Source organism: Dendrobates tinctorius, unplaced genomic scaffold, assembly GCF_039654945.1.
Source record: "Dendrobates tinctorius isolate UK_male_01 unplaced genomic scaffold, ASM3965494v1 ptg000159l, whole genome shotgun sequence".
In the NCBI taxonomy this organism is placed as follows: Eukaryota; Metazoa; Chordata; class Amphibia; order Anura; family Dendrobatidae; genus Dendrobates; species Dendrobates tinctorius.
The window spans coordinates 17,335,802-17,360,960 of record NW_027361826.1 but is presented as its reverse complement, the minus strand read 5'-3'; the positions used below and the strand labels follow the sequence as shown (position 1 = coordinate 17,360,960).

The window sequence follows — 25,159 nt, the reverse complement described above, 5'->3', positions numbered from 1 at the left end:
TTCTTATTCCGATACCGGAAGTCCCATAGACTTGAATGGGACTTCCGGTATCGGAATCGGCGATACCGATACTTTTTTTTTAAGATCGGCCGATCCATTCCGATCCGATACTTTGAAGTATCGGACGGTATCGCTCAACTCTACTGAGGACATTATGGGGGAACCTGAGGACATTATGGGGGAAACCTGAGGACATTATGGGGGAAATCTGAGGACATTATGGGGGAAATCTGAGGACATTATGGGGGAACCTGAGGACATTATGGGGGAAACCTGAGGACATTATAGGGATAAGTGGGGATAAGGGAACATAATGTGAGGGGGATTTTGAGTGGGGATAAGGGAACATAATGTGTGGGGGGATTTGGAGTAGGGATATTTAATGTGTGGAAGGATTTGGAGTGGGGATGGGGGATACTTATGTGTGTGGGGAGATTTGAGGACACAAATGAAGAGTGTATGTATGTGGGCATGTATGAGGAAACAATATGGGGGATGGGTGCAGGCACAGTATGGTGAGTGGGGGATGGGTGCAGACAGTATGGGGAGCCAAATGGGTAAATGTATGTGGACACAGTATGAGTAGCGATGGAAAAAATCTATGTGGACACAACATGGGGAGTGAGGGTGATGGGATGTGTGCAGACACAGTATATGGAGTCAGGGGGTACAGTATGTGTGAGCAGGCAGTATAGAAAGTGCCTGGTAGTAGCGAAGGTGCAAACGGCATCTGCAGGTGTCGGTGCAGAGCCGAAGATCCCGCTGCCAGAAAGATTCTCAGGGGCACGCAGCAAATTTGTCATATTTCGGGAGGCCTGCAAGTTATACTTCCGCATGCACCCGGTCTCCTCAGGTAATGAGGCTCAGCGGGTGGGCCTGGTGTTATCATTACTGAGTGGGGACCCCCAAGCATGGGCATTTTCCTTACCAGCTGACTCTGCTACATTTCATTCTGTCGATGTTTTTTCTGCACTCGGGCTCATTTATGATGATCCCGACAGATTAGCTCTAGCAGAATCTAAAATCCGCGCCCTCCGTCAGGGGGAACGTATGGCGGAAGACTATTGCTCCGAATTTCGCCGTTGGGCAGTAGACACACAGTGGAACGACCCAGCGCTGCGGAGTCAGTTTATTCAGGGGGTTTCAGGAAGAGTTAAACAGGCCCTCCTGATGTATGAGACTCCTGCATCGTTGGAGTCTGCCATGAGTTTGGTTATACGCATTGATCGCCGTTTGCGTCAGGGGGCACAGGAGACGCTACCCCTGGGGGAAAGCAGGGGTGCAAGTGTGGTTGCTGCAGGTGAGCCCACTGAGCCTATGCAAATTGCGGGGGTGTCACAGGTTAAGCGTCGCGTCCCTGGGTTCACGAAGCCCGGAGCATGTTTTTACTGTGGTAAAAGGAATCATTATGTTAACGCTTGTCCTGTTCTACCGAAGAAGGTCACACCGGCGGAAAACTACTAAGCTCAGTGGGCATGGAGGAGACCCAACTGAGCATATGCATATCCTCCATGATGGTATCTCAATGTATGCTCCCTGCCAAGGTTATTATCGCGGGCAGAGAGCTACCAATATCAGTGTTTGTGGATAGCGGTTCCGCCACCAATCTCATAGATGAGGAGTTTGCACGCACTGCCGGGTTTAAGATCGAAAAACTCCCTCATCCTATTCAGGTGGTTACCATTAATGCCGCTCCCCTCCCTCAGGGGGAGATTACGGAGTTTGTGGCTGAGGTGAAACTCCACATTGGGGTCCTACATTCGGAGTGGGTTACATGAAGGATCCTCCGTAATCTCCCAGCACAAATGGTCTTGGGTTTTCCTTGGTTGTCCAGGCACAACCCGGTGATTGATTGGAAAACTCAGGACATAGTCCAATGGAGTGGTTTTTGCCAGGACAATTGCTTGGCCACATGTGTGTCCGCCGTGACGCCCAGCCTTCCGGAGGCTTTGCAGGATTTCGCGGATGTTTTCTCTGAGAAGGGTTGATCAGAACTGCCTCCACATAGAGCCTATGACTGTGCGATTAGGTTAAAACCCGGGGCCAAATTACCTAAGGCCAGGATGTTTAACATTTCTGGTCCAGAGAGACAAGCTCTGAAAGACTACATCACGGAGAGTCTGAGCAAAGGACACATCCGGCCTTCGTCCTCGCCTGTAGCAGCGGGGTTTTTCTTCATTAAGAAGAAAGATGGGGGGTTACGGCCGTGTCTGGATTTCCGGGAGTTAAACCAGATTACGATCCGTGACCCATACCCGATGCCTTTGATCCCTGATTTGTTCAACCAGGTGGCGGGGGCAAAGTGGTTTTCCAAGCTTGACCTCAGGGGGGCGTATAACCTCATAAGGGTCCGTCAGGGGGATGAGTGGAAGACGGCCTTTAACACTCCTGAGGGTCATTTTGAGAGCCTGGTTATGCCATTTGGGTTGACAACCGCGCCTGCTGTTTTCCAACATTTTATTAATGACGTGTTTGCTCATGTCCTGGGGAAATTTGTGATTGTATACCTGGATGATATCCTCATTTATTCGAGCGACCGGGACATTCATTTAGAGCATGTCAGGCAGGTGTTACAGTTGCTCCATGAGAATAAGCTCTATGCCAAGCTGGAAAAATGCTTATTTTTTGTTCAGGAGTTGCCTTTTTTGGGATATATTGTGTCCGCCGCAGGGTTTAAAATGGACACCGCTAAGGTGCAAGCGGTGCTACAATGGGAAAGGCCTGATAATCTGAAAGCGCTCCAGCGGTTCCTTGGGTTTGCTAATTATTATAGGAAATTTATAAAACACTTTTCTACTATAGCCAAACCGCTCACGGACATGACAAAAAAAGGTACCGATCTGACTAGCTGGTCTGAGGTGGCGATACGTGCATTTGAACAGTTTTGCTTCAGCCCCCATTCTGGTGCAACCGGACGTGTCTAAACCTTTTGTGGTGGAGGTTGATGCGTCTGAGGTGGGAGTGGGGGCAGTACTGTCACAGGGCTCATCTTTGAGCGATATGCATCCATGCGCCTACTTCTCCAAGAAGCTGTCGCCGGCCGAACGGAATTATGATATCGGCAACAGGGAGTTGTTGGCCATCAAATTGGCTTTTGAGGAATGGCGACACTTCTTGGAGGGGGCGGCTCACCAGGTCACAGTTATCACCGACCATAAGAACCTGCTCTATCTGGAGTCGGCCAAGCGTCTGTCTCCTAGGCAGGCTCGCTGGGCATTGTTTTTTACACGTTTCAATTTTCTGGTGACTTACCGTCCCGGGGCTAAAAACACCAAGGCGGATGCCTTGTCCAGGTGTTTTCCGGGGGGAGAACCTCGGGAAGAGCCGGTACCCATCCTCCAGGAAGGTGTAGTGGTTTCGGCTCTCACGACTGAGGTAGAGGCGGAGATTGCCGAGGCCCAAGAGGAGGTACCGCCAGGACTTCCCGCCAGCAAATCATTTGTACCCCTTCATCTTCGTTTTAAGGTGTTGAGGGAACATCACGACTCAGTACTGGCTGGTCATCCAGGGGTTAAGGGCACCTTGGAGCTGGTATCGCGTCGTTTCTGGTGGCCCAAAATCCGGCAGGACGTGGTCTCGTACGTGGCAGCTTGCATCACGTGCACCAGGGCCAAGTCGCCCCGAGCCCGTCCTGCTGGCACGCTACAGCCTCTGGGGGTACCTAATAGGCCATGGACAGAAATCTCCATGGATTTTATCACTGACTTGCCAGTCTCGGCGGGGAACACGGTCATCCTGGTGGTGGTTGACCGATTTTCAAAGATGGCGCATTTTGTCTCATTGCCCTCCTTGCCCAATGCGAAGACGTTGGCTCAGGTGTTTGTGCAGGAGGTGGTCAGACTCCACGGAGTTCCGTCGGACATAGTATCTGATAGGGGAACTCAATTTGTTGCGAGGTTTTGGAAAGCTTTTTGCTCACGTTTGGGGATCAAGTTGTCACATTCATCGGCGTTTCATCCACAGTCAAATGGTCAAACTGAGCGCATGAACCAAAATCTGGAGCAGTATTTACGATGCTTTGTGTCCGACAACCAAGAGGAGTGGTCTCCTTTCCTTCCTCTGGCCGAGTTTGCGTTAAATAATCACCGTCAAGAGTCATCGGGAGAGTCTCCGTTCTTTTGTGTGTACGGTCAACATCCTCAATTTTGTACCTTACGTCAGGGTGACTCGGGGGGCGTCCCGGAGGAGGACCAGCTATGAGTTCAATTATCATCGGTCTGGAGGAGGGTGAGACAGCGATTGTTGAGCATGAGTGCGAGGTACAAACGGGTGGCTGACAGTAGACGCGTGCCAGGTCTGAACCTGTGTGTGGGTGAATGGGTGTGGTTAGCGACTAAAAATATAAAACTCAAAATTCCATCTTTAAAATTGGGTCCAAGGTTTATTGGGCCTTTTAAGATTGCTGCCATCATTAACCCAGTTGCTTATCGGTTGGAACTCCCTGCAGTATACAAGATACACAACGTGTTTCACAGGGCTTTATTGAAAAAGGTGGTAGGCTCTGTGGACACGACGCCGATGCCACCTCCAGTCATGGTGGATGGCGATTTAGAGTTTGAGGTCTCCAAGGTAGTGGACTCTCGAGTAGTGCGCCGTACTCTTCAGTATTTGGTACACTGGCGGGGGTATGGTCCGGAGGAGAGGTCTTGGGTACCAGCCTTGGACATACATGCAGATCGGCTGGTCAGTTCTTTTCACCGTCGTCATCCGGACAAGCCGGGTCCTATGAGTCTTGAGGGCCCTGGGGTCCCTCGTAGAAGATGGGGTACTGTCATGTCGGACGCTATTCACACCACAGCGTCCGGCAGGCAGAGGTAGTTCCACCTCCGTCCACTATAGCCTCAGTGGCGCCGGCTTGAGTTTCTCAGGCTATCGGGGGTTAATCTAGCTGAAGATCAGGTTGGATGTTTGGTCACGCCCACGGTCTTTAAATAGTCATGCTGGCCTATGGGCGTCGCCGATTATAGCTTGTGTGTCATACCAAGTGGTTCCGGTCTGGAGTGGAGGTGTTGGAGAGAGAGAGAGAGATTCATATCTGGTGTCGTATGATCCATTGTTACCTTCTCGCCTTCCCATATTTGTGTTTTGTTGTGCCCTGTTCACATTACTGTATAGTCCTGTGTGTATGCGGCGCGGTGCAGTTTAAGTTCTCCCTGTCTGTCTTTATTGTTTGGGGCTTTGGTGGTTTGTCTCCTCACTGGGTGGAGGGTGGAGGATTAAGCTTAGGGCTGAGCAGGAGATAAGGAAAGGGTGGAGGCTCAGGCATTTGCACCATCAGCAAAAACCCTGGGTTGAGGGTCAGACAGGGTTTCCCCTAGTTAAAGGGACATCACAGGGGCCCCGGGTATTTCTGCCTTAGTTGACCTAAGCCCCGCGTGACAGTAATAATGTGAGGAGACAGTATGGTGAACAGGTGGGATAAGATAAGATAATCCTTTAATCGTCCCACCATGGGGAAATTCAGAGCATTACAGCAGCAAGGCAGGAACAAGTACAGATACAGATGCATAAAGGCATTACATTGACAGTAGGTAGGTACATATACGGGGGAAAAGAAAAAAAAAAAAATGTAACCGGACTGTCACAACTTTGTATCTATCAGTTCACTGCTTGGGTCGTTCTCCGTTTTGGACAGTGCTGGTTATACAGCCTAACTACAGCAGGAAGGAAGGACTTTCGATAGCGCTCCCTCTCACATTTAGGATGAAGTAGCCGGTCACTGGCAGTACTGCACATCTTTGTCACGGTCTCATGCATGGGATGGGATGTTAGAGGAGACAGTATGAGGAGGGAGGGGAATAGTGTGAGGAGACAGTATACACTGTATTGCAGATATTTTTATTTAGGAGCATTATAATGACACTTCTATCTTTAAGGGAATTGTGTGGAGATTTGCTGCAGAAGACCGGAGAGTATGGAAGTCTGCAGAGATGGCTGTGGATGAGAAAACTCATCAAGGGGTCTGGACAAGAAGAAAAGAAGGCGAACGACTCCAGAGACGACGTCATCTATAAGGTACCTGTATGTAATTATTATTTGTGATACTGACTAAGTCTTATATTTTTATTTATGTCAGGAGCATTACAGGGGTTGTCCAGGTTTGTGCTGAGTCTGCAGTCATTCTATGTGACTGCAGACTTCTGAATTGGAAACTGAAGAAGGGGGCACCACAATAAATACAAAATGGCGGGATCCAACCAAGGCCTATATACAGGGGCTATATCAAACACAAAGAAAAAAGATAGGCCAAAAAAAGGGGGATCACCACAAACTTGGAATTAGCGTAAATAAGCAAATTTTTTTGGACATGAATAAACACAAACATTTAAAAACATTAAAAAGTCACCCATGTGACATAACTATAACAACCATAGGCTCATAATACAGCCAACAACCTATGGCACCACTCCACAAAACTATTTTTTAAATGAGAAAAACAGCCAGATGATCATATAAACACCATACCAAATAACGATAAACAGTATAGGTTGTGCCTACAGGGGATGTAAATCTACAGGTGTTATACCCTTTTTGAGCCCTGCATTATATAAATCACATGCTTGTGCTGACATGACCGTGTACTCTTGCCATCTTGCCACCGGCACGGGAGAATCCTAAGTGTGCAGTGCATTTGTTGTGAGAATTCAGAAGCTGCAATGTCAGGATTCAGCTCTGCAGGTTCCAGTAGTCATCACATGGACACTTCACTCATATGCGATTTTCATACTTATGGTCTTGTGACGAGCTTCTCTTCCTGCTTCTTTCAGTTTTTCATTGAACATTGAGATCATTAGGGAGAGTTGCTCGTCAGTACATGACTAAGTTTGGAAATCGCATATGTACTGGGGGGGGGGGGCGTCAAACCGACTTCCTGCCCCGGGTGCCAGAAAGCCTAGATACACCTCTGATCACAGCAATTAGCTGAGCACATGTCCTCTTTAAATCTACACAGCCATTCAAGAGTTAACAGGTTTCTTGTGGCATGGAAAGGGTTTAAAGTTCTTCATTATCTATTGTCTGTGCTGCTTATTGGGACCACTCTTCCATGATATAAACTTGTTCCTCACTTCCCTCCTCCATGTGAGCAATAGAATCTTCATTCTGATCCTGGCTTCATTGGAGAAAGTGGTCTGGAGAGTCGCTATTAGTTTTTTTTAGATTGTTTCATATGGTTTGTTGTGAATGCCTCTATCCTCCCCTTTTGGCATTTCGTTGGCGTTTTTCATGTTGCTTTAATGCCTATTTACTGTGCACCCATTTCCCCTTCGTATTTTATCTGGTGTATCTGCCATTTGATTGTGCATTGGTTTCTTCCTGTCTATCCAGCCTATGTTTACCTTTTCACTATTGCCCCTTTCCACCCTTGGAGGAGGGTGGGAGCAGCTTAGGATTTTGTAGGCGAACAGAGAGGTATGAGACCCAGGCATCTCCACCTTCAGGGGTAACCCTGGGGTTAGGAATAGACTAGGACTTCCCTAGATTAAGAAACAGTATATGCCCCCCTGCCCCGTCTTTCCTTTAGTAACAGCATGACACTACTATTGAGGGTCACTATACTATATGGAGGGCCATCATACTGTGTGTGGGGGATCATCATACTGTGTTGGAGACGGAGTCACTGAGAGAGCATCATTCTGTGAACACGTGTACTGTAGGGTCATTCTGCGGTGCGCATGGAGAGTACTGGAGAGGAATTCACTATACGGGTATCTTAATGTGTTTTGGGGCACATATGTTGGCATCATACTTTCTGGGGGCCATGAAAGGGGTATTGTAGCTTGTGGAATACTAAGGGGCTCCAATAAGGGCAAACTTACTTTTTTTGAGGGAGGCAATTAAGATTTTTGTTATGGGTACCCATGATTTCTATGTAAACCCTTGCTCTCACTATATTATTCATCACTGCAAAATCTTCAGATGAACTGACCATAAAACAAAATTAATTATACAAAGTAGAGTGGTTAGACCTTAACATTACCTGCGGCAGAGCCTGAACCACGGTGTCCAGTAATGCCCTCATTCCGGTTGCCATTTTTAGCAGCTTTAACACTGTATATTGAAGACAATTGAGAACAAAGTTTCACCAGAAAAGAAACAGCATTGCATCTTATTTGCCATCATCATTAGCAGTTAGGATATGGAATTCTAACATATTGACATTCTTATTGCATCCATTGTAGGGGGAACATGGTGTACAGAGACTGCTGCAGCAGGGAGTAAACAGGGTTTCACAGTAAGAGCGCATTCAGACGTCTCTACATAACGGTCTTAGATCAAACTGCAATGCATAGCCTCATCAGCACTCTCTCGACCTGAGCATGAAAGCTTCATAGAAATATATGAAGATGTCACGGTCGGGTTAGGAGAGCTATGGCCAGTCTATGCTTGGTGGTCTGATTTCAGACTGATTTGTATCGACGTCTGAATCTGCCCTAATAGACATTAATCCCTCTTTTGTTGCATTGCTTTGAACTACAACTCCCAGAAACCTTTGCTCTTCTTTGCAACCTGGAAGAGGAAAAGTAGCAGCAGAGGGAAGGACTGATTGGCTGGGAATTACCAAGAATTGACCACCGCCGCCTGGCTTAACTCAGAGGAAGATTCTGACATCCATTCCTTGTGTCCCTAAGAACCTGGTCCCTGCAAGCCCATGCTGTCTCTATGTGTAACCTCAGATCTGATATATTAAGTAGTGAGTGGCTACTGCTGCGATTTCTGGTTCAACTGTTGAGAAAGATATACTTGAACAACGTATTAAGGGAGCATTGTTGGGACTTGTGGTTCCACATGCCAGGAGTTAATAATAGGACAATCAATAAGGGGGATTTTGCTCTCATTGAGGTATTAAGTGCACCAACGGTTCCTGTAAGTGCGCCAACATCCATGGCAAACAGGTTCCTACTTTGGACAGCATTATGTGGATTGCTGCAGCCATTTCTATGTTAAATGTGATTAGTTAGAAGTGCATCTGCTGTCACGTAAAGACAAAGTGTCATCCTTAACATCCAGGCCCACTGCAAAGCACATTATGTCCCTTGAAGAAAATGATATGCCATCTGCATTTACATGGTATCATTTGTTTTGCTGTTCCTTGTTATTCCCTCTGCAGTTTTTCACCATTAATCCTGCTATAAACCTCTTAAATGTTTCACTCTAGTCTCTTGTGAGTGTGTCCCGAGTTTTCCGAGTCGACCCCTGGCAGAAGAGGGGGACCCTCCTGCATTTCACTAACGCTCCCAGCAAGATTTGGGTGAAGACACTGTGCCATATTGAGGTGAGAACTACTGGACACCCTGCCCACAGAGGTGGCTTATTAAAGGGTGTTACATTATGTTAACATTGCCATACTATTATTTGATTATTTCATAAAGCAAATACTTTAAAAAAATATTTATTTATCATCATGTTTTTTTAATTTTATTACCTCTAGTGATGCGTAATACTCTCATGATACGGATAATAGTGGGATTGATAGGTAAAGCAGCATTAATTTCAATTTCTTCCAAAGTGATTCCCATTACAGATAGGAGCACGATGGCCAGATCCAACTGGTTCCACCTGCATAGGATTAAAAAAAAAACACATCCATGAAACAGCCATACATTTTCTTTCATAGAATCACAGTTTCTCTGCAATGCTATTCAGGTCTTATTGGATTCCATATATATATATGTAGAGATTAGGGATGAGCGGGTATACTCGTTAGGATTTGGTACTCGGCGAGTAATGCGGTACTCGTGGTACTCGAATCCTGCCGAGTATTTCACTACTCGCCGTGCAATATTCGGCACAGCCCAGCACAGTCCCCGCACAGTACCTGCACAGCCCAACACAGTCCCTCGCAGCCCAGCACAGTCCCGCACAGCCCTGCACAGTCCAGCACAGTCCCACACAGCCCTGCACAGCCCAGCACAGTCCGGCACAGACCCCGCACAGCCCAGCACAGTCCCGCACAGCCCAGCATAGTCCCCGCACGGCTCAGCACAGTCCCGCACAGCCCGGCACAGTCCCCGCACAGTACCTGCACAGCTCGGCACAGTCCCGCACAGCCCGGCACAGTCCCCGCACGGTTCCTGCACAGCCCAGCACAGTCCTGCACAGTCCCGCACAGTACCCGCACAGCCCAGCACAGTCCCGCACAGCCCTGCACAGTACCCGCACAGCCCAGCACAGTCCCGCACAGCCCAGCACAGTCCCGCACAGTCCCGCACAGCCCCGCACAGTCCCAGCACAGTCCCCGCACAGTAACTGCACAGCCCAGCACAGTCCCTGCACAACCCAGCACAGTTCCGCACAGCCCAGCACAGTCCCGCACAGCCCGGCACAGTCCCCGCACATTACCTGCACAGCCCAGCACAGTCCCGCACAGCCCTGCACAGTCCCCGCACAGCCCAACACAGTCCCACACAAGCCTGCACAGTCCCCGCACAGCCCAACACAGTCCCGCACAACCCTGCACAGTTCCGCACAGCCCAGCACAGTCCCCACACAGTACCTGCACAGCCCAGCACAATCCCGCACAGCCCAGCACAGTCCCGCACAGCCCAGCACAGTCCCGCACAGACCGGCACAGTCTTCGCACAGTCCCCGCCCAGCCTAGTACACACACATAGTCCATTACTCGCATTTCCCTTAGACTTACATTGGACTCACTACTCGTTACGAGTACCTGAGTATTAGGAGCTACTTGTAACGAGTACAGCGAGTCTGAGTATTTCACTACTCACTCATCCCTAATAGAGATAAATGCTTTTAGGGCAGGATTATTCAGTACAAATGAAGTATAATGGATACATATCCAAAATAAGATAACCTCTGTATATAATCAAAGGCATATACAGTAGAGATACAATAAACAGCTCCTGTGCTTCAACAGGAGCTCTATTAAAACAGAATAGTAGTACAACGGTATGCATAAGCCCTGAAGGAGTTATTCCGATTTACTAATTGCACTGTAGTTAGTAGGTTGTGTAGAACTAGAAGAAGAGAATTAGCTTAAAGTAACATTAACAAATCTTTCCATAGTTCATTTTAAAGCAGATTTCAGAATACAAGATACCTACATTTTTTAATAGATCTACCAGACTTGGTGAAGCCAGTGTGCTTACTTTGAAAATCCATGTCAGAATGTCAGCATACTTTTTTGTGAAATCTATACCTGCTTATTATTAAAATGAAGCTTTTATGAGTCCAGCTATACTTATATTAATTTGAAGATTACATGGCCATTCTGGTATGGATTCTCAGAGTAAGTACACCAGGTCATCAGGTCTAGAATATCTACTTAATTTTTGTAGCTCATATTGTGAAATCTGGTGACAGGTTTGCTTTAAGTTTTTGTTGACAAGTTGTTCTGCTGGAATGATTTTCATAGTGATTTTCTCAGGCTTCTCATAAGCTTCTTCTGGATGTCTGTAACAAAGAGCAGTCTCTGAACACATGGCTGTCTATTTCTTTTGGATCACTCGTGGATTCTCTGTTACCCCACCTCTTCACCAAACCATGTACTGTAAACTGCTTTTTTCTGGAATGAGAAGGTCTGGAAATTGACTAATTAGTTCCAAGTTTCTGTGAGTGATCCTATGCATACATACTGTATACCTTCACTATTAGGGCTCATGACCGATTTTTCCGAGTGCTATCCGTGATTTTTACAGAAAGCAATTGGACCTATAATATTTCTATGGGGCTGTTAAGGGTTCAGGAAAAAAAAATCAGAGACATGTTCAATTGTTATCAGACTGTCAGATTAAAATTGGAAATGTGGCAATGCAAGTCTATGGGTCCATGAAGAAAATCAGACCGTACTCTTGTGACTGACATCCGAATGAGGTCCGATTTTTATAGACTGACATAACGGAGAAGGAGGAGAACCTATTTTTTTCCTCTGGACGTCTGAGAAAAATTGATGCCACTTGAAATAATCTGACCGTTTTTCTCAGATGTGGAGATATCAGTCTTATGAACTTACAATTTTTTGTTGAATCAAATAAGTCATGTTGGACTTCCGCACAATATTATTCCCCTCTTTCCTCTGACTGTCAGGGAAAGAAACGATGGTTCTCATTCATCTCTTACACAGTGCTGGTAGAATAACATCTGAGCTCTGAGGGAACCATTATCAGCAACAAAGATAGTGTCTTACAAACCACAGAAAGGAAACAGTTTTGTTTCAGAGGCCCACCCTGTAATATATCTGAGGATAAATGCATTTTTAAGATTAATTTTGAGTAAAGCTATGTCCACTGAATTTAATATATTTTTTTCCCCCTTATTTGACATTTGCCCCATAGAAACAACCATTGCATCAAAGGTAAGCTGTTTTCAGTAAATGAGATACTGCTTAAATCAAGTTTCCATGTTAAAGAGGTTGTCCCACGAACAACGTACATCCTAATCAATATATTTTGGAACAATAACCATTTTCACAATTGGATGTATTTAAAAAAATGTTCCTGTGCTGAGATAATCTTATAAATGTGCCCCTGCTGTGTACTGTGTAATGTCTGTGTCTGTCCGTACAGGGACATGGTCTGATCATATCACAGCTCCTGGGCAGGGGAGGAAGCAAAAGAGTCTACAGACCGAACAGCACGGGATCTCTGCTGATTCTTTCTGTGAGGTAAAACATTTCACTGCCTGTTTCAAAACATATTTTACCTCACAGAATCCTCTGCTGTAATGTCTATATACTCTTTTTCTTTCCCCTGTCCAGAAACATGGTCACAATTCCTGGCCAGAGGAGTAAACAAAAGAAAGTATACAAAAAGGACAGCAGGGGATCATAGTTGAGTCTTTCTGTTAGGTAAAACATCTTTTTAAACAGGCAGGGAAATGTTTTACCTCACAGAAAGCAGCAGCTGTAATCCTATGATGTAAGATCTGTATACTTTCTTTTGCCTTTACCTCTGCCCAGAAGCTGTGGTATGATCAGACCATGTTCCTGCACGGTCAGACACAGTCATTACACAGCACAAAGCAGTGGCTCAATTAAAGGAACTTTTTTTTTTTTAACACGTCCAGCTGTGCAACTTAATATTATTCCAAGATCTGTTGATTAAAATACACTTTGGGGGACAGCCCCTTTAAACACATTTTTTTTTTCATTGCTGGAAATGCTTTTTTTCCCCATATCAATGTCAGTATTTAAAATGCAAATGAGACATATTGCAATTTTCACACTGATCACTTGGTATATCCTAAGCTTTAATTTTCTGTTGTTTCAGGAAACAACACATGTGCATAGCTACAATGACCAGACTCTGACCTTATTATGTTTTACATTAAAACATCTAATGAGCTTGTGGCAAGGTCACTGTGAAGGGAGGAGGAGCAGGGTCAGCTGTAACATCTTCTATTGAGACAATCTCATAGATTGTAAGCTTGCGAGCAGGGCCCTCACTCTTCTTAGGATCTGTTGATTTATGTGATTATTGCCATTCTATAAAGTCTTTTATTGTCTGTACAAGTCTCCTCTAAAATGTAAAAGTGCTGCAGAATATATTGGTGCTATAGAAATAAAATAATTATTATATCATTATTGGAGGAGCCTATGTATAGAGCTATGTATAGAGGTGTTACGTGTCATTGTAATCATGCCTCTGATGATAATGAGCTGGCTGAAAACTCCTTCTAAAAGGACAGGAAGCATGAGTCTAATAAATAGCACAATCGGCTGCTGTGAAAATTGTATAATTACCAATTTCGTTTTTTAAGAAATATCTCAATATGTTAAAAAATATTTTCTAAAATATTTTTAAAATGCATATAACACAAAATACTTATTTAAACACTAGGTAATTTTCTGTTGGTAGATTCCATGTAAGTGTTTGTATCCTTTTTATGCAAGCACATACAGTACATTAAGTGATGTCTATAATTTGGATTGAATATGGAGGACAGTGAGTTTATATTGCTCCTGTCACACTTTTCTTCTTTTTTTTTTTTACATTTTAAGACAAGTAAGGGCTCTGTACTGCCATTATTGCCATCCTACCTTCTTAAGTGCAGCGCAATTACAGACTCAAATTAATGGTTATTAATAGGTGTGGTTTGCTGCCAGCACTTTTTGCCACTTTTGCATCCACTGGTTTATGTTGCGCGTCCCCTGTATGCATCCTACACTTTGGTAAAAGTTTTCATCTTATAGAATTGACAGCCATACTTGGCAATAAACTGACAACTTGTTCTATTCCGAAATATCTGTAATTTCTGCTTTCCACAAGAATTATAAGGCTATGTATTTCACTCCAAGCCTCTGCAATTACATAACTTTTAATGACAACATGAACGCATCATGCAGCGCCATGACAGAAACTATGACAGACTCCATTCTAATTGCAGTACAAAAAAATAAAAAATAAGGTGTTGCTGCTGGAGATGCTCCAGATAAAATGATGGCACCACAAATATTATATATTATATAATATTATATATATATATATATATATATATATATTAGTATATATATTTCTAAACGAGTGTATGGTAGAACACGCGATCACTATAAAAATAAATCAATAAACAAATAATAAAAAATAACGCTATCATAAGATAAGCTATAAAAATCCGCTACTGTGCACAAATGCCTGCAGCAAGACCACATTTTTTCAGTTTTTTTCTCAAATTGTTCTCTACTGGACTAGACTGCCAACCACGCCAAAGCGGGTTGAGCGCAGCAGTTCGACTGATGATCATTTGTTTCCATGAGAGTTCTGCCTGACGGCTCAACTTATCCTGGTGCGCGCGATTCCCTCTCCTTTCTTCATAAATTTTCTGAGGATACGACACATGAGGCATCATTTCTTTTTTTTCTTTTATACCTTAGGTTGCATTTTATACCCCATTATAAGTCAATGAGTTGTGCGCTCACTATTGGGAATCTCGTACACAGTGGTGGCTTTAACAATGAACATAAGCGCCAATGAATATGTAATAAAGCCTAATATAGACAGTGGGGTATATTGATCAATATTGACTATTTTTTTAGACCATGTACATTTATTTATCTAAGTAGTTTATGATGGAGTATTTTCTAGAACCTTTACCATAATTTTATACCTCTTAGGGCTCAAAAAGACATCTGTGCAACATTGTCCGAGCATGGATCACAATGCGCGGACTGGCCATGGGTCTCCTGACTTGAGCGGGACAGCTTTATAGAAATATATGAAGCTGTCGCTCCCAGGTGGGGAGACCTGCGGCAAGTCTGTGCCTTGCGGTTCCAGACCGTGTTTCACTAGCTTTTTTTAGTTTTTCATGTACGAATGCTCTCCATGTTTTCTACGAATAGCATACATACCTATGACAGTCTATAGAGCTTTTCACATGTACATGATTTTTTGCAGATTGAGTGGTCCGTGCAAAATGAAAGAAACATGTCTGATATTGATCCGAGTGTCGGCTCAAACAAAGCAATGAATTTCAATGGGTCTGAGAAAAGAAGTTAAACATCACCTGGATGCTATCAGAGTGCTGTCCATTTTTTCACGGACTGATAGATTGAAGAAGGTGGAGATACTTTTTTTCTTTACTCTCATCAGAGAAAAACTGATGAAACTTTGACCAAACTCTGATGACACTTTGATGAAACGCTGATAAAACTTGGGGCATACTGACGTCTGAATGAGGCCTTACTTTGTGCACCACATCTCTGGTGTCTTTTTTGTGCACATGTTGCACATTAAACTACACCTCTATCTCACCAGGCCACATTCAGTTCCATGAGACCAGACAAGAGGTTGTTGGACGAGAAACATAAATCATCAAAAGCACATCATAAATATGGTGCAAGTGAAAATTGTGCCAGAATTCTGGTGCATTTAACTTGATAGATCGATCTCATAATTTTACTTATGAAAGACCAGATAATGAACGATGGAAAGGACCTGTAGGTGACCAGATAAAGAACAATGGAAAGGAACCTATAGGTGACCAGATAACGATCGATGGAAAGGAACCTCTAGGTGACCAGACAATGAATGATGGAAAGGACTCTATAGGTCAGGACTCCCCAACTCCAGGACTGGAGTTGGGGAACCCTGCTATAGGTGACCAGATAATGAATGATAGAAAGGACCCTATAGGTGACCAGATAAAGAACGATGGAAAGGATCCTATAGGTGACCAGATAATGAATGATAAAACGGACCCTATAGGTCAGGGTTCCCCAGCTCCAGTCCTCAAGGCCCACCAACAGATCATGTTGTCAGGATTTCCTTAGCATTGCTCAGGTGATAATTGCATCACCTGTCCAATACAAAGGAAATCCTGAAAACATGATCTGTTGGTGGGCCTTGAGGACTGGAATTGGGGAACCCTGCTATAGGTGACCAGATAATGAATGATGGAAAAGACCCTATAGGTGGCCAGATAAAGAACGATGGAAAGGACTCTATAGGTGACCAGATAAAGAACAATGGAAATGACCCTACAGGTGACCAGATAAAGAATGATGGAAAGTGCCCTATAGGTGACCAGAAAAAGAACGATGGAAAGGACTCTATAGGTGACCAGATAATGAATGATGGAAATGATCCTATAGGTGGCCAGATTAAGAATGATGGAAAGGAACCCATAGGTAACCAGATAAACTATGGAAAGGACCCTATAGGCAACCACATAAAGAACAATGTAAATTATCCTATAAGTGACCAGATAATGAACGATGGAAAGGACCCTATAGGTGAGCAGACAGCAGAAAAAAAGAGCTTTATAACAACCAATTTGGCTGACAATGGTTTATATTCCGTAGATATTTCATGCTCGAGAAGACAGAAAATCTAGAGCACAAACAGCTGAGGGTACGAGAGAAGGATGGTGCACTTAAAAATCCTTAAATTGCTTTTTTGGAAAGAATTTGGAAACTGCCTTGTAGAATTAAATGTAGCAAAAAATTATAGGACATAAGCCTGAAACATCACGATAATTTGCCATTAAATAGGAGAGCAATAAAATTTATGTCAGTGTCGATCTATGAGCCACAAATCTCTTCCTTTTCCCACAAGACAGAAAGCTATTATGTGTAAAAAGTGCATAATGTTGCACGATAGAGAAAATTGTCTCTGGCAAAAACAGATATATCTCTCCACCTGGACACTATATTCAATCTTTTAATTGGCTGACTATCTGTCCGGGTAGAGTAAAATGTGTAATGTCATCTCACAGATTGTCCTGATTTTGTATGAGGCTCAGCGGGCCGGACAGCTCCTCTGCCAGCCTTACATATGACATGCTGAGCTCATCAAACAAACCTGGGGCGCATCACTCTGCTGCATTTCCAAAGCATACACCTTAGCTAATTACGCTATTTACAAGGACTGGGGCCATCATTAAAGGAGTCTGCACAGTAATCTCTTCCGCTACGCCACGTACACGCCGCTGATCGGGAGCCCTGATGATTCCCGCTTAATTACCGTACTCTACGTTCAACGTCTGCTTCTAGATTCCCAAGCTTTAGTTAGTGAGCGGAGGCAATCACTACGCACCATCAATAAAGCCAATAAAAGCCTAATGATGATACCAATAAAATATGTAAAGACCAGGAGATTACCCGATCATCAAAAGCACCTGATTGGATTTTGAAAGTAATTACAGTACGAGAAGTGACATAATTCTGCCCATGCGTTGAAAAAACTCCTAATGATCCACATCTCATGTAATAGTCAACAGCAAACAGCTTGCTAACAATTATTGTAAGTAAAATTCGCCAAAGTCTGGATTTATATTTTATGTAATAGTCTATGACGCTATCTCTCATGGCTCAGTGATATCGTAATCTCCCTATGCTCAGATATATAGTTAAGGCCGGAGTCACACTAGCGATTAAATCGGACGAATGCAATGCGATAAAAAAAAAAAAAAATCGCATTGCATTCGTCCCAATGATATTCAATGGGGCAGCTCCCATCATGCGTTTTTTTATCGGATCCGATCGTCGGACTGAGACAATCGCAGCATGCTGCGATTGTCACCGATTTTCGGATCGGATTTGACAATTCAAGTCAATGGATGCGATTAAAAATCGCATTGAAAACGCACCACACGTGTGACTTGCGGTTAAATCGCAAGACTTCTCCTGGGCAACAGGAAAGAGCAGGAGGCATGGCCAGGAAGCTTGGGTATGCAAATTTCTCTAGCAGCATAAAAAAAACAAAACAGGAAGAACACCTCCACGGAGTCCTCCATCATGTCCACGCCAGTCAATGTGGAAATGCTGATAGTTCTGGTCCAGGAGAGGCCAGAACTATGGGACCAGAGAGATCCCCACTATGCTGACCGCACACGCAGGGAGGCAGCGTGAACAAGAATCTGTGTCCAGATGTTCACTGGATATGCGGCAAGACCTCGTGAGGAGCGTGACCAAATTAGTAAGTGAAAGAATGTGTACACATAATCAAATCGCCAAATCTAATCTGCACAATGTAAGGCCCAATAAGTGTGGTCATTGCTCAGATATCAGTAATTAATTATTTGGCTTTTTTTTTTGGCCCATATTTCCAACATCTACATTCCAACTCTCTGACTGGTGGCAGCATGAAGATTTTGCCTTAAAAAAATTTAAATTAGTTAGCTAATTGTTCTGCCACCAAATGCAGTGATCTTCTGTTTTTTTATGGCCCGTATCTTAGCCACTATATAAGTAGTGCTTTTGTAATAAAAACATCATAGATGTTCGCATTAATACCACAGGATTTTGTTTGTTTTTTTTGCAATTATGTTTTTTCGAAGGTCCTTTGTAGTAGGCCTCAACCTTTTTTTTTATTTTGGATTGGTGTGGAGTCAACAGGAATATAAATCATATCTTTTGTAAAATGTGTGCCTAAGCATAGGTTAACCCTTGATACCATAGCCATATGTGTGTTGCAACTAAATCCTGTGTTTTTGTTAAACATTGTAGTGAATGATGTGACAAGGCGATGGCGCAGCTGCAGGGACACATATAGGAGGGAGAGACAGCTGAGGTCCCGTAGTGGAGCGGCCGGAACAACCAAGAGGAAATACCTCTATTACGACCGCCTACATTTCCTGGCTCCTGTGATGGAGCTGAGACCGTAAGTACATGGTTTAATGTAGTACTTTGTATATTCTGTATGCACAATTTACTTTATGTTATTTTTACCATTGTAGCACCAAGTCAAACCTCACAGAGAGGGAGACGGGTTCCGACTCTGAGGTGCTGAATGATCCTGAGTCGGATGTTGCTGCAGGCTCCGGCCTATCTGCAGGACTTCCCAGAGCAACACCACCACCACCACCAAGATCACCACCACCAGAATCAGTTTGCCAGCCAGCACAGCCTGATGACCGGGGAAACAGTAGCAGCCCCACCATGCCACTGGAGACCTCGCCACAGCCTTCTGCCCTACCACGACGAGGCAGGCGCAGGAGAGAAGGAGCAGCTTCGGGAACAAGGATGCAGGTTGACCGAGGTGTATTGGACTAGTTGTCCACAGCTGCTCATGATGATGGGGAGGAGGCTTATGGGCGCAGTCTCGCACAGTATTTGAGGGCAATTCCCCGTGGGTACAGGCTGCGTACGAGAGGGGCTCTCCAAATTGTTTTGGATGCCAGCACACCACCCAATAATCCTCGCAGTGTCTTTCAGTTTCTTGAAAGGTGGCAGCTGTCAGATGAGAATCAGATTGATAGACTGGTTGGACTTGATGTGACAAGTCAACCATCCTTGGAACCTGTTCCTCCTCCTCCTCCACGGGTGCCTCCGCCTCAGCCTGCACACATCCCCAATGTGGCTCCACAGGTCCAATATATGGGCCAGGGCGCACATGCCCAATATGGCCACTTTAACTTAGCCAATGTTGGTGGGTGGCCCCAACATGGGTATGTTAGACATGGACATATTGGGGGATATGGGCAATTTGGGCAGCTCTACCAGGACTACTCACAACAATATCAAAATTACCCCTACCAAAACCAACAAAATGATCCTGGCAGGATGCAACAGATGCCACAGCCAGCTGCCAGTGCACAGGGGGACAGAGATGTGGGCCAGCAACCAAGGCCAAATGTACAAACAGGCCTCCCACCTTCACCACCCCCAACCTACCATGACTTGTAGGTTTTCCTTTTTACCTTGTTGGTAGGTTTTGTTTATTCTACATGATGTTTAATTTTTTGATTGTAATGTTTAATACTAATGTGCTGACAACATTAGGCCATAGGCCAGTACTATGGTTATTTGGTACGGCAATAAGCCAAAAAAAACAAGTAATAAACTTGTGTACATTCACTATGTGTGTCTGTTCATGTACGTACATGTTCTGTAATGTGTTAGATAGATATAGTAACAAGTATTGGTTAAAAAATATTAACAAAAAGGTGAAGCAAACAATCTTTATGATAACACAACACTACCAAACCACTACATAGATAAGGTATCATCTTGCCATGGAGTTGCACCCTGAGGTGTTATGAAATAATTTGTAACCACATCACATACTTTGAGTCCGGAAATTGGACGACAGGGTGGGTTTACATGTGTCCTAGGCCTAGACACATTAGCAGAGTCCACTTGAGCATCATCATATGAGGGGCAGTCATGAATTCTTGTGAAGTTATGTAGGACAACACAGGCTTTAATAACTTCATTGACATTAGCTTCACTCAGCTGAATTGCAGAATGTAGGACCCTCCATTTGGCCTTAAGAATGCCAAAGGCACACTCCACCAGTCGCCGAGCACGTGATAGGCGATAGTTAAATATTCTCCGCCGGTGGTCAAAGGTTCGTCATGGATATGGCCTCATGACATGTCTGCTCAATTGAAATGCCTCATCTGCTACAATAACATAACACCGGTTCCAGATTTGAGTTGGGAAGTTGACGTGGTGGTGGTAGGTCAAGCTCATTGTTACGCAGCCGCCGACCCATAATGGAAGAAGTGAAGACTCTGGAGTCTCCAGTTCTTTCATAGGCCCCAATATCTACAATTATAAACCTGTAGTGAGTGTCAACCAAAGCCAACAACACTACTGAAAAATATTGTTTATAATTATAGAATTGGGACCCTGAGTTGGGCGGCTTACACACACGGATGTGCTTCCCATCCAGGGCTCCAATACATTGTGGAAACTGGCACGTGTCCTCAAATCCACGGGAGATACGCAACCAGTCAAGCATTTTGGGCTCTGGCATTACCACATGATGGAGTCTGGTCCAGATTTCGGAGCATGTAGACCGTACAATGCCAGAGATTGTTGATTTCCCAATTAAAAATTCTAAATGCAGACCAGCATATGAAAGGCCAGTTGAAAGGAAACTAAAAAAAAAAAGGAAAAAAAAAAATTGAGTACACAGGCCAACAAACAACATATACAGTTTCAAAAACATTTAAAGTTGAGGAATTCTAAAGTAGGCATGATGAACATTACATTACATGCCATGGCTTGGTTACGTAAGCCACAAGCATACAAATTTTTTTGGTAAATGATTTCTACATCATTTAAGAGAATAGGGCAATACGAAATCAGATTCAAGGTTTGTTAAATAAATATGCAGCTTCACACATCATCAACATATTGGTTTGAGACATACCGTAAGGTGAGGAGTAGACACTCCTCTGCAGAAATAGCTTTGTGCATCCTCGTGTCCTGAAACGTGATCCCAGGGCGCACAATCTCCAGCAAAATATCAAATGTAGCAAGGCTCATCCGACAATATTGATAGAACTTCTCCGGATGGCTACGCAGAGATGTGTAGAGACGGTGGAAATGGCCTTTAGATATCCTTCGGAGCAAAAGGGGATGGACCTACATCCGCCTACGCCTCCTCGGATCCACAATCACAGGGTATTGCTCCCCAAAACGTCGGGACAAAAACCCAATAGAAAAGAACACGCTCAGTGGTGTTAAAAGTGAGCCTCTCTGTCATGTTTAGCACAAAGCAGAGCTAACCAAATCCAAGCAGTGACTGTATGTCAAAGGTAGCAGCCTCACACCTGTAGGAGAGGCCATAAATATAGGGTGCGATGATTTGTTAAATGAGTTTCAGGCCTAAAAACTGTTATTTGTGAATTTTGGAATGGTCAGATAAAAAAATAAAAAAAAATCGGCAGACGGATGTGAAACGGATCCTTACATGCGATTAAAATCGCATCAATGAACAAAAATCGCATCAAAAACGGATCACAGGTTAAGATACCTTTGTGCGATTTCGGACTGTTAAAATGGGACTGTTTTTTTCATCGTTGTGTGTGACTCCAGCCTAAGACTACAATAGATCTCCCATAATTGTGATTAATTAGGTGATTGGTGCTTACGTTACATTCTGTATGAGTATTGTATGTTTATCCAATGAAAAATAAGTCCATGTTCACACATTCAGTATTTGGTCAGTTTTTTACATCGGTATTTGGAAGCCAAAACCAGGAGTGGAACAATCAGAGGAAAAGTATAATAGAAATACGTCACCAAATACTGACCGTGTGAATGTGGCCTAATGCTGGATTTCAGTTTACAGCTCTTCAAAAGGAATATATCTTCAGAGAACACAGATTTTCCCATTAGTGAGATGTGAAATAATAGTTGGTGTTTTAAAGATTTTTGGAGAGCTGTAACTGTTATTTTAAAAGAACTTGCAGCAGAATGTCTGTCTGCTTCCGGCTCCTCTCCCTCCATAGAATCTAAAAAGCACCAACTGTCATCTCTTATCTCAGCAATAGGAAAAAAATTACCTTTATTTGAATTTCGATTTGACCTATGAATTGAGATAAAGAGATCAGTCCAGGATGAGAAATAAGCAACTTATAAGATATATTACATTCACTAATGAATGAACAATCTGTTCCAGGGAGCATTCAGAGAGGCAGAAGTCAAAGTTCACCACTCAGTATAACTAATATAATACAAGAAGTAGTATGGCTGCGTCTCAGCAAATTAAATATTGTCAAAGCCCGTGAGGCAGACAGCATTCATCCATGGGTATTGAGGGAATTGAGCTCAGTAATTGACAGACGGCTGTATCTCATCTTCTTAGAAACTCTTATTTTGGTGCCACAAGATTGGAGGATGGCTAACGTGATAACGATATTTAAGAAGGGTAAGAAGTTGAATCCAGGCCACTACTGTTCGGTAAATTTGACATTAAGGCCCTGTGCACATGTTGCGGATTTTGATACGTTTCCGCAGCGTTTTTGGACGCGCGGATTCGCACCAAATCCGCAGTGTAGTGCACAGCCAATGTTAATCTATGGGAAAAGGAGTTTTTTTGTGCACATGCTGTGGAAAAAAATGCGCGGATTTGCAACCCTTTTTTTCTGTAGCATGTCAATTCCTTGTGCGGATCTGCAGCGTTTCTGCACCCATTGACTTGCATTGAGTCAGTCACATCCGCAGCAAAACCGCAGGTGTAAAAAAGATCTGCAGATTTGCTGCGGATTTGGGTGTGAGAAACGCTGCGGATCAGGAGGAGGGAAGTGTGTGGGCTGAGCTATGTGTGTGTCTGTGTACGGGGATCTGCGTGTATGTGTGTGTGCCGGTGTCTGCGTGAATCTGTGTATATGTGTGTGTATGCAGGCATCATCTGACGGGACTACTAGTCCCATATGGCTATGCCTGCTAAAGTGATACCATTAGCCAGTGATGGGACAGTATTAGTCCCATCATCCGGCTAATGTGTTGAATGGAAAAAAACAAAAAACACATGCACACAAATATAGTTCATACTTACCATATACTGCTAATCCCCGAAGCCCTCGCTCACCTGAAAAAAAAATTAAAAACAAACAAACAATATACTCCCCGTGTCCGACGTAATCCAATTAATAATGATTGTCCCATGACAATCTCCCGTGGAGAGCTGTCATATCAGCAGGAGCTCTGGTGGATACAATGACGGAGATAATCCTCTGCATTGTATTACTCTGCCGCTGACAGGTCACCGGAGTTCATCCTGTCACTTTGCGGCACTACATCGTGAGAATTTTCTCACGCTGTAGTGCCATCAAGCAGAGGCTTAACTCCAATTATACACTGCAGGAGGGTTATCTCAATGTGTCATCGGAGGCCCATAGAGTGGTCACATTTGCTGATGTGATAGCTCTATAGGGGAGATCGTTGTAGGACAATCGTTATTAAAGAGGGGCTACATGGGATAAGGGAGTATACTGTTGGCTAAATGACAGGAAACAAAGAGTCGTCATAAACAATACATTCTCTATAAGCCTTTAAATAAAATAATGTCAGCAGGTGTGACCACAAGGATTTGTACTGGGAGAAGTGGAGACCACAAGGATATGTACCGGGGTACGTGTGGACAACAAGGATCTAAGACAGGGCCAGCGTTAGCGGCAGGCAGACCAGGCAGCAGCCTAGAGCCCCCGCTCCCCCTGGGGCCCCCAGCTAGCGGCACATCACGCAGCCGTTATGGGGCCCGTGAGGCAGGGGGGCCCACCTGCCGCCAACACTGACTCCCCCTGCCGCCGCATTGAACTATACCGTAAACGTCGGTACAGTTCAAAGCAATGATGGAGGAAAGAGCGTCAGCAGATGTTCCCTCTCCCATCATTCCCCTCTGCCTCTGACACTGATTGCGGGTGCGCGATGATGTAATCATGCACCCACTGTGTGCCAGGCAGTGCAGCCACTTAGACAGGAGACGGGAGCAACGTGGAGCGTGAGGAGAGGTAAGGATTGTGGGTTGTTTTTTTTAAAAATATATCAGTGTGAGTATTGGACTGTAGGGCCATTCTCGGGTTGTGGGGGGGCTGTGCTGCATACCATCTGGCTGTTTTAATATACTATGTGGCTGTGTTTATATACTATGTGGCTGTGTTTATATACTATGTGGCTGTGTTTATATACTATGTGGCTGTGTTTATATACTATGTGGCTGTGTTTATATACTATGTGGACTATGTTTATATATTATGTGGACTGTGTTTATATACTATGTGGCTGTGTTTATTTACTATGTGGCTGTGTTTATATACTATGTGGCTGTGTTTATATACTATGTGGGCTGTGTTATATACTATGTGGCTGTGTTATATACTATGTGGCTGTGCTATATACTATGTGGCTGTGTTATATACCATGGGGGGTACATTATACATTATATTCTATGGGGGAGTCTGTGTTATATAATATGGGGGGCTACATTATATTCTATGGGCAGGTGGGCTGTATTCTATTCGAGGCTACATT

General features: G+C 44.1%; 1 protein-coding gene across 1 annotated transcript in view; it reads right to left on the bottom strand.

Moving 5' to 3' along the window:
• CACNA1I (calcium voltage-gated channel subunit alpha1 I) overlaps positions 1-25,159 on the bottom strand; it is a 665,843-nt gene that overhangs the window by 126,189 nt on the left and 514,495 nt on the right. The window contains exons 26-27 of the mRNA XM_073549592.1: positions 9,425-9,558; positions 7,979-8,049 (exon numbers count right to left, since the gene is read on the bottom strand). Of these exons, the coding sequence (XP_073405693.1) occupies positions 7,979-8,049; positions 9,425-9,558 (205 nt within the window). The remainder of the gene's footprint in view (positions 1-7,978; positions 8,050-9,424; positions 9,559-25,159) is intronic.